We start from the raw sequence: 10,689 nt of genomic DNA, 5'->3' as shown, positions 1-10,689 counted from the left end.
AAAAAAAAAAAAAAAAAGATTTGCATTTGGCTAGGTGGTGGAAGAAAAATCATGCTGGCTGAGGAGAAATCCAGCCATGGAGTGGTTAAAACAGATTTCACAAAGATCCTCTTATCTTTCTATCTTCCTTCTTCCCTTGTTGCTTGGGAATTCCATTGGGTTGCTTGGATTTGTTCTCTTAGAACTTAGGGAGAAAACTCTTGAGTGACCTACCAAAAAAATTGAGAGAAACACTTTTGTGAGGATTTTTTTTTATCTGCTAACTTTTGGTGTTTAAGTTTTCAGGAAACCATGGAAAGTGATGGAGAACGAGATCGGCCAGAGAATTCTGTCGCCGGGCTATCTAACTTGCAAATGAGAGCATTGAATGACACTATTACTAACCTTATGAATTCAGGTCTAGAAGAACTACACCAGAGGCTCGACGAGATTCAGAACAGTCAACAAACCCGTTCTAGACCAGCAGCCAGGAGAGAACGTTCAAGGAGGACTTACCAGCCCGAAGAGGAAATTGAAGAAGAGGAGTTCCATGAAGAAGATGATCGATCAATCAACCGACCTAGACGAAGTCATAGAAACCGTGATCAAGGTGATGTTAATCCTTTTGGTACAAGAAATGACAATTTAGGTGGTTTAAAACTTAAAATTCCAACCTTTGAAGGTAAAAATGATCCGGATGTTTATCTAGAATGGGAAAGGAAAATAGAGTTAGTGTTCGAATGTCAAAATTTCTCTGAACTCAAGAAGGTTAGGTTAGCAGCAATTGAGTTTATAGGCTATGCTATTAACTGGTATGATCAAGTTTTGACTCATAGGAGAAGGACAGGTGGAAGACCAATAGTTTCATGGGATGAGCTCACTACCTTGATGAGGAAACGGTTTGTGTTGGCTCATTACCACAGAGATCTCCACCAAAAACTCAGACGCTTGCTTCAAAGAACCAAATCTGTGGAGGACTATTTCCAGGAAATGGAAAGCTTAATGATCAAAGGCGGACATAGATGAAACCTTAGAAGCTACCATGGCCAGATTCCTTGCCAGCCTCAATCGAGACATTCAGGACAGAATGGAGCTTCAAGAATATGAAAGCTTGGAGGGAATGTTGCACAAGGCGATTCTAATCGAACAACAAACCAAGAGGAAGGGTTTCTCTAAACCTTCTTTTGCTCCAAAACCAAGTTATCAAGATAAAGGTAAGTCTTCAACCCCATCAAATTCAGTTTTTAAGACTAATGCTCCTACTCGTCTTGAGAAAGGAAAGGCAGTCGAGACCAACAATCGGGCAAGGGATATTCGGTGTTTCAAATGTCACGGACTTGGACATTATGCCAACAAATGTCCGAATCAAAAGGTAATGATCCTCCTAGACAACGGTGAAGTGGAGTCCGAGGACGATAAAGAAAAAGAGGAAGATCTGGGACCAATCTTTGACGAAGAGGAAGAGCAGTTTGAATATCTAACTCAAGGGACACTTCTGGTCACTAGGAGATCATTGAGCGTTCAACCTAAGTCCAATGACCGAGAACAAAAGGAGAATCTCTTTCACTCTAGATGTTTAGTTAAAGATAAAGTTTGTTCTTTGACCATTGACGGTGGAAGTTGTACTAATGTTGCTAGTGAAACTCTTGTTAGGAAGCTTGGACTTGAGACAAGACCTCATCCGCGACCTTTTAAACTGGAATGGTTGAATGAAACGGGTGAACAGTACGTCACAGTTCCTCTTACCATCGGCCGATATGAAGATGAGATCATGTGCAATGTCCTTCCCATGGATGCAAGCCATATTCTTTTAGGACGACCTTGGCAGTTTAACATGAGGGAAATACATGATGGCTACACCAACCGGCATTCCTTTGAGCATAAAGGAAAGAAGATCACTCTGGTTCCTTTAACTCCGTTGGAGGTCCATCAAGACCAGGTCCAGTTGAAAAAAAGCCGAGACAAAGAAATTAAACCAGCAAAACATGAGGTATCTCCTAAGAACTTTAACTTCTTTGTCAAAGAGAGTCAAGTAAGGAAATCTTTGTATTCTCAACAGCCATTGCTTTTGCTTGTGTATAAAGAAACACTAATAGCATTTTCTGACCTTGCACCTGAGCTCCCGAGTTATTTGATAGATGTTTTGCAGGAATTCTCAGATATCTTTCCAGAAGAAAACCCTAACGGTTTGCCGCCAATAAGAGGTATAGAACACCAAATTGATTTCGTCCCAGGTGCGTCACTTCCAAAACGGCCGGCTTATCGAACTAATCCGTTGGAAACAAAGGAAATCGAAAAGCAGATTGGAGAACTTCTTGAAAAAGGTTACATTAGGGAGAGCCTAAGCCCATGTGCTGTACATGTTCTCCTTGTGCCTAAGAAGGATGGCTCTTGGCGCATGTGTGTAGACTGTCGTGCCATCAACAATATTACGGTAAAGTATAGGCATCTAATCTCTAGGCTTGATGACATGCTAGATGAATTGCATGGTTCTTCTATTTTCTCAAAAATAGATTTGAAAAGTGGATATCACCAAATTCGCATGAAAGAAGGTGATGAATGGAAGACTGCATTCAAAACTAAGCTAGGATTGTATGAGTGGCTTGTCATGCCTTTTGGCCTTACTAATGCACCTAGTACATTCATGCGTTTGATGAATCATATCTTGCGATCTTTTATTGGTCATTTTGTTGTTGTCTACTTTGATGACATTCTTATCTATAGCAAGAACCGTGAGGAACATAAGCTGCATTTGAAATATGTCCTAGACGTCCTTAGGAAAGAAAGGTTATTTGCAAATCTTAAGAAGTGCTCTTTTGGAACAGATCATGTGGTTTTCTTAGGTTTTATTGTAGGTACTGATGGACTCAGGGTGGATGAAGAAAAGATCAAGGCCATCCGTGATTGGCCTAGCCCCAAAACTGTTAGAGATGTAAGGAGCTTTCATGGGCTAGCTGGGTTCTACCGGAGGTTTGTTCAGAACTTCAGCACAATAGCAGCTCCACTCACAGAGGTAATCAAGAAGAATGTTGGTTTCAAGTGGGAACAAGCTCAGGAGGAGGCGTTTCAGATACTTAAAGGGAAGTTAACTCAAGCGCCTTTACTTACACTTCCGGATTTCTCCAAAACTTTTGAGATAGAATGTGATGCCTCAGGAGTGGGTATTGGTGCTGTGTTGATGCAGGAAAAGAAACCCATTGCCTACTTCAGTGAGAAATTGGGAGGAGCTACACTCAATTACCCCACTTATGACCAAGAGCTATACGCTTTGGTTAGGGCACTCCAAACATGGCAACATTATCTTTGGCCAAAGGAGTTTGTAATTCATACAGATCACCAATCCTTGAAGCACCTCAAAGGCCAACAAAAGTTGAACAAAAGGCACGCTCATTGGGTTGAATTCATTGAGACATTTCACTACGTCATAAAATACAAACAAGGTAAGGAAAATGTGGTGGCTGATGCCTTGTCTAGAAGGTATGTTCTTCTTTCAGCTCTTGAGACTAAGTTGATTGGTTTTGAGTTCATGAAGCAATTGTATACAACTGACCAGGATTTTAAAGAGATTTATAGAAAATGCTCTAAAGTCGCTTATGGAAAATATTATCAAATGTCTGGTTTCCTATTCTTTGATAACCGTCTTTGTGTGCCCCAATGTTCTTTGAGGGAGTTATTTGTCAGGGAATCACATGGAGGTGGACTGATGGGACATTTTGGAGTAAAGAAGACCCACAAAGTGGTTCATGAGCATTTCTACTGGCCGAGCTTAATGAGAGATGTGGAAAGAATATGTGGGAGGTGTGTCACTTGTAAGCAAGCTAAGTCTAAACTTCAACCCCACGGTTTGTATACTCCTTTACCCATTCCCACTGAACCTTGGACTGATCTGTCAATGGACTTTGTGTTAGGATTACCTAGAACCAAGAAAGGTAGAGATTCTGTCTTTGTGGTTGTTGATATGTTTTATAAGATGGCACACTTCATCCCATGTCACAAAACTGATGATGCTACAAACGTTGCTGAATTGTTCTTTAGAGAAATTGTGCGATTGCATGGCATGCCTAGAACTATTGTTTCTGATAGAGATACTAAGTTCTTAAGCTATTTCTGGAAAACTTTGTGGTCTAAGTTAGGAACTAAGCTGTTGTTTTCAACTACTTGCCATCCTCAAACTGACGGACAAACCGAGGTAGTGAATAGAACTTTGTCTACTCTTTTGCGTGCTATCATTAAAAAGAACATCAAATCTTGGGAAGAATGTTTGCCTCATGTTGAGTTTGCATATAACCATTCAGTTCATTCTGCTACTAAGTATTCTCCTTTCCAAATTGTCTATGGTTTCAATCCTCTAACGCCTTTGGATCTAATCCCTTTGCCTTTGAGTGAAAGAGTTAGTATGGATGGGAAAAAGAAAGCTGAACTTGTTAAGCAGATTCATGAGAAAGCCCGACTCAATATTGAAGCAAAGACAAAGCAATATGAGAAGCAAGCAAACAAAGGAAGACGTCAATTGGTGTTTAAAGAGGGAGATCTAGTGTGGATACACTTGAGAAAGGAACGTTTCCCAGCAGAAAGAGAGTCTAAGTTAATGCCACGGGTCGATGGTCCATTCAAAGTCTTGACAAAAATCAGTGACAATGCTTACAAACTCGACTTGCAAGGTAAGTACAAAGTGAGTTCAATTTTTAATGTTGCTGATTTGGCTCCATTTGTGGCAGATGATCCAGATTTGCGGTCAAATCCTTTTCAAGAGGAGGAGGATGATGTGATCATGGATGGAGCTAGGGAGGAGGAGCTTTTAGCTGAGCTTGAACCCGAGGAACTTGTAGTTGAGCTTGAACCCAAGGAGCTTGTAGCGGAGGAATCATTGCTTGTACCTGAAGGACCAATGACTAGAGCAAAAGCTAAGAGGCTAAGAAATGCACTAAATGAACTTATTCAAGAGCTTATGGCCAAAAAGAGCATGGGAAAAACTATTGGAGATGATACCTATCAATTCCAGCCCACTTTGAGCCTAATTCAAGTCCAAGAAAGCCCAAAATAATCACTTTGTTTTGTGGTCAAAGAGGAGTGACGAAAATTGAGTTCAACTCACCTTGGGAAGGACACCTTTGGAAGACAAAGTTCAAGAGTTGAATCTTCATTAAACTATCTATCTTTATTGTGTTTTAGTTTCAAGAATAATACTTGGCTTTGTGACCAAGTTTTCTATCTCTATATAAACTCATGTAATCTCATTTGAGAATCATCAATCAATTTTCCTTTTTATTTTATGAGTTTATCTCTTTGTTCTTTGTCTAGAACATTTCTTTGTTTTTTGGTGTGTAATATCCAAGCAACACCCTCCGTTTGCTGGACTAGTGTGTCATATCTAGCAGTGATTGGAGTTGGGAATATCAGCAGCCTTCCGCAACTGCTGTGCGACCCCTCAATGCATCAAACCTCCCTTGTTGCACCTTGCACCTTGGCGAGTTTCTATCCTTTTTAGTCCGGCTGAGTGATCCTCGAATTTTGGGCGTATCAATATCCAGAAAATAGAGGTTTGCCACTTCGCTACCCTTCCCAATCATTAGGCCCCGTGTACGATCCTGAATTTCACAACAATGATCATCAAACCAGACCCCATAACCTAGTTGTTTAGCAAGAGAGATGACACTAAGAAGATTAAATTTGAATTGAGGGATGAAAAGAACTTTTTCTAAGGTTAAATTACTACCCAATGTAACAGTTCCTAGACCGACAATTCTCACGAGGCCGCCATTAGGTAAGGAAACAGTAGTGTTTGAGAGGATAGTGAGATAAGAAAAAAAACTTTTATCATGACAGATATGATGTGAAGCTCAAGAATCCACAACCCAAGCATTAATAGCAATAGCGTTGCTATTAACAGAACATGCATAAGGCCTAACATTTCCGGAAAAAGAACATAGGATAGAGGGATCAAACTTACCGGAAATGGGGAAAACTGTTGAAGAAAAAGGTTTGGAAACTAAGACAGAGTGAACTTCAGGTTTGGTGATGGTGCTTGAAGACTGAAGCTTGGTGCTAAGGTATGACATAAGCTGTTGAATCTGTGTTGGAGTTAGATCATCAGATGAAGCACTGAGAGTTTCTGAAGTTTCACCGATAGCCACATTAGCCAAAGCAAGGACGGATCCTTTATGCTTCAACTTGAAGTGAGCTGGATAACCAACTCTTTTGTAACATCGCTCAGCAATATGTCCAGATCTACCACAGAAGGTACAAACAGGTTTGTCTTTCCTCTGATTCACTGAGTCACCACCATATTGTTGACCTTGTCCTAAAGTAACAACATTAAACTGAACTTGAGTGTTGGATACCTGAAAAGCAGTCGGATCAACACTAGTATGAGAAGGAAGACGAGCTGACTTCTGACTATCCTCTTGATCAAGCAGATTATAAACTTCAGACATAGTAGGCAGAGTTTTCTTCATCGGAATCTGACTCCTAACCGTATCATAGTTATCATTGAGGCCCATCAGAAAATCTATGACACGATTAGTTTCTCTTTCAGCAATCAAAGCTTCAACAGAGTGAGCTGTAGCTTGGAGACTGCTCAATTCTGCCCATAAAGACTGAGTCTGTGTGTGATAGGAGGAGAGAGTCATACTGCCCTGACGTAGAGAGTGAATCCGATGGCGAAGTTTGTAAAGTCTTGGCAAATTTGACTTGTGAAATCGTGTGTGTAGATCTTTCCAAATATCCGAAGCTGTTTTGGTGTAGAGGATACTTGTGTAGATCTTCGGAGTAACACTATTCAGCAACCAGGACTTGACCATGCTATTACATCTAGACCAGATTTTGCAATATGGATCATCTTCATCAGGTTTAACAATAGAGCCGTCAATGAAACCGAGTTTGTTCTTAGCCTCTATACTCGTAGTCATAGCCACAATCCAGGTTCCATAATTAGTTCCGTCTAACAGAGTAGCAGTTAAAACTAATCATGGATGATCTGCGCTATGGAGATGATATGGACTATGAACATTATCAGGTGAATTGGATACCTCGATGTGATGTGGAGAACGTTTGGGGAACATCGCTCGAGTTTGGTTAGTATCCTGAACATCGGAGTCACGACGAGCTTGAATCGAACCATATGGTAGCTCGCGAGATCTCGGCGATGTAATATCTAGTGGATCCGGCGTCTCAGATCTGTACTTCGATTTGCAATTTCGCTTCCCCATCGTCGTTGTGAGAAAACAAAAAACAGACGAAGAAGAAAAAATGATCGAAGCTTGAAGAACAGATTCTGGGTTGGATCTGTGGAAGAGATGAATGAGAATTTTCCGAAAAAACGAAGATTTTTCTGGGAATCGAGATGAGAAAAGTTAGTTACGATCGTGATTTTGCTCTGATACCATTTTACTAAATGAACTAATTAATCTCATTCTCATTAAAAAGATAAAATGTACATAGTGTGCCTTATATACAAACTCTAAACTGATTTACTTAATAAACCTAAACCAAAACATAAAGATATTATAACCGGTTTATACAATTCAAGAGCATAATATTTAGCTATCAAAACACTGAAATGCAGATACATTACAATAGAGTACAACAAATGAATAAACAAATGTATACGTTTGTGCTCATCTTTTTATATTTATATTTGAAATCTCCTATATAGAAAATTACAATGTTAATATCACGAAAGTGAATTATAAATCTTAAATATTTAGAATAAATTTGATATAATAATTTACTTATGTCGTAACCAGTCAGTTCGGATACAACATATTTGTATACATATATATCACTAGGGTATCAATTGGTATGACAAAAAAAAACAAAAAAATGTGTGTATTAATGGATGTGCTAACAAGTAGTAATAAATGGACGTTGGCATGACAAGATTGGTTGGAAGATGGAGTTGTCTTGTGTAGTGTGTTGTCTCTTGTCATCTCTACTGTCTTTTGTTTTGGGTTTTACATACTATATCAATTGAACATTTCCAGTTGTATGTACGTAAAAATATAGTAGCATAAAATTCACACATGCGTTTTTTCTTAGAAACAATATTGGAAAATTTTAAATCCACATTACGTTGACACAAGTAAAATCTGTTAGTTTTAATTTTTAAACGAACGCATTAGTAAAGAGACTAAGAGTTGATATGTATCTTCATAATATAAACCCAAAAAAATAAAAATAAAAAATAAAAATCAAGTAGAATGTGCTATGAGTCTATGATAACTCCATTAATTGTTTTTCTTGTTTTTATTGTTATAATTGACGTAAATAATTTAATAATTGGGTCCATTGAAACGTGATTATGTTTTAATGTCTCCCATGATTGAAATCAGAAAAGATAATTAGACTTTATTAAGTGTGACGAGAAAAATAATCCCCCACTCGTCTTTTGTGGTTTGACAATTAGTTTGTGAATAAGATTCGTTAACCAAACCAAATCAACGACGTGATCATATGTGTCCGTCAATAAGCATCTGCCACCTAGCAATTTATACTTATGAGATTGAGAACTATACTAATTTATTATTATTATTCCAATTTCCAAAGTTGGTAACTAAAAAGTAAAAACAAACACAAACGTTTTTTATTCTTTTAATTATATGCTTTGCAAATTAAAAACTCAAAACTTTCTTAAACAAAAAACACAATCATAATAAAAAGATCAAAGCTGAAAATTTTTAAGTCAAACAAAGATTTCATCTTAAATCCATCCAATACGTAAATATTAACAGTGTATCAAGTAGATAATATCTAATTTAGTATTGTGAGAATGTGTTGAAATAGTATTGTCCAAGTGTTTAGCCCATCCATTAATAGCTCCAACCTGGCCGAATGGGAGCCGGGCTTCTCTCAAGTTCGAATAACATCCGAGCAAACCTCACTCCACACAATCTTTTCTAAAACATTTGCAGAAATAACATTTTATATGTATTGAAAGACCACTTTCGATTATTCTTTGACGATTATTAATGTTTGTACGACTGCAAAAAAATAATTATAAAATGAAGAAATTTTTTATACAATTGTCTTTTGTGCGACTGCGAATTCCTGTACGATTGTAATGTCCTTAAGATTCTTAACTTTTGTACGATTCTAATGTTTTTATAAGATGATTAACTTTTTGTGTGATACTTGATTGTACTAAAGTTAAAATGTTTTATAGTACAATTGTGTAAAGTTTTGTACTGTTATAAACTTTTTAACGATAATATTTGAAAGTTTATGGCTGTAAAAGGTTAAACACACTACAAGAAAATAGTTGATTTGCGATGGAAATCTGCGACGACGCAACGTCCTTGCAAATTTGCGACGGTGCAACACCCTTGCAAATTTGCGACGGCGCAACACCCTCGCAAATTTGCAACAGAGTTGAGAGTAGTTTGCTAGGAAGGCGAGGGTACTTGTAATTCCCTCGCAAAATTTGCGATGGCGAAATCCCTCACAAATTTGCGAGGGAGTTAGTACGGTTTTGCGACTCCGCTAAAATTCCTCGCAAAACACTCGCAACTCCCTCGCAATATTGCGACGAGTTAGCGATGACGAAATCAGTAGCAAATTTGCGAGGAATTTGTAAGGGACGATGATGTCGGCAACCACGTTTTCCCTGAGTGTAACTGATATGTCATCAAAGATACAAGAGGTTCAGTCTCAGCTCTGTTCAGGGGATAACACAGAGAGTTCTGCTTCTGGTGGGTTGTCTGTTCATACCAAGAACAAAATTTATGCCGAGGTAAACTTCTTGTGTGGTTTTTGAAATCTCTTAAGTTTGTCTTGTATGAGTTTGTGTTAGTTTGTGTTGTTGTTTTTAGTTTGTCATATGATATGCTAAGATTGGTCTGATTGTAATGTGCATTTGTAGGATATGCTACATTTGTGTTGTTGTGTCTGTTCTAGGATATGAATCTTGTATGTTGCTTGTTGGTTCTTTCTTTCATATGACTATGAAAGTAATTGTTTGATTGTATTGCTCGTAGGTTGCTCCGAAGAAGAAAAATAGACTTTATGGAGTTGGTTCTTTGTAAAATGAAGCATCTTCAGCCCATTTTGGACCATCGCTTCCGCCTACTGAGGATCCGGTTGTTCTTGCTCAGAAGCTTGCTGTCGCTGAAGCTACTCTCGCAACTCAAGCCACTCAACTTCAAGACAATGCACAAAATATGCATAGCTACAATGCATACTTTGACTACCTTGTCGGGAAGGATCCTGAATTTGCTGCTAAGTTTGGAAGCAGGATTGAACATGGCTGCAATCCAACCATAGCTGAGACAGGGGACGGACACCGACACCGACACCGACATTGGCACTGGCAATGGCACAGACACAGGAACCGGAACCGGAGTTCCTTCTCTATCACCATCTTTTTAAGACAATTTGATATTAAGTTTTAAGGTTTCATTTGTTTTTTGGACGGATTATATGACAATTTTTGTTTCTTAATTTTTTTGTCTAGAAACAAAAATTGTCTCGGTTAATATATGTTTGAATTTTATTTTATATTTTGATTATATTTTCTATTTCTTATAAACTATTGTCAAAATATAAATGTATAAATTTCAAAATAAAAAAAAATAAATATCAAAATGAAAAAAAAAAAGCCAAAATCCGTAGCAAATTTATGCTACGGATTTGCGAGGAATACAAAATTGCTACGGATTTGCGACGAAACTCATTTCTGGGTTTATAATAACATTAATATTTTGCGATGGAAATAAT

At 38.1% G+C, this 10,689-nt stretch overlaps 1 protein-coding gene across 1 annotated transcript; it reads right to left on the bottom strand.

Moving 5' to 3' along the window:
- On the bottom strand, positions 5,820-7,187 carry LOC104778997. The gene is made up of 2 exons (XM_010503396.1): positions 6,980-7,187; positions 5,820-6,919 (listed from the first exon to the last, which is right to left on the bottom strand). Exons 1-2 carry the CDS (start codon positions 7,185-7,187, stop codon positions 5,820-5,822), a joined length of 1,308 nt encoding a protein of 435 aa, XP_010501698.1.

Source organism: Camelina sativa, chromosome 3 (assembly GCF_000633955.1).
Source record: "Camelina sativa cultivar DH55 chromosome 3, Cs, whole genome shotgun sequence".
In the NCBI taxonomy this organism is placed as follows: Eukaryota; Viridiplantae; Streptophyta; class Magnoliopsida; order Brassicales; family Brassicaceae; genus Camelina; species Camelina sativa.
The sequence above is the reverse complement of the archived record's forward strand: the minus strand, read 5'-3'. Positions and strand labels throughout refer to the sequence as shown.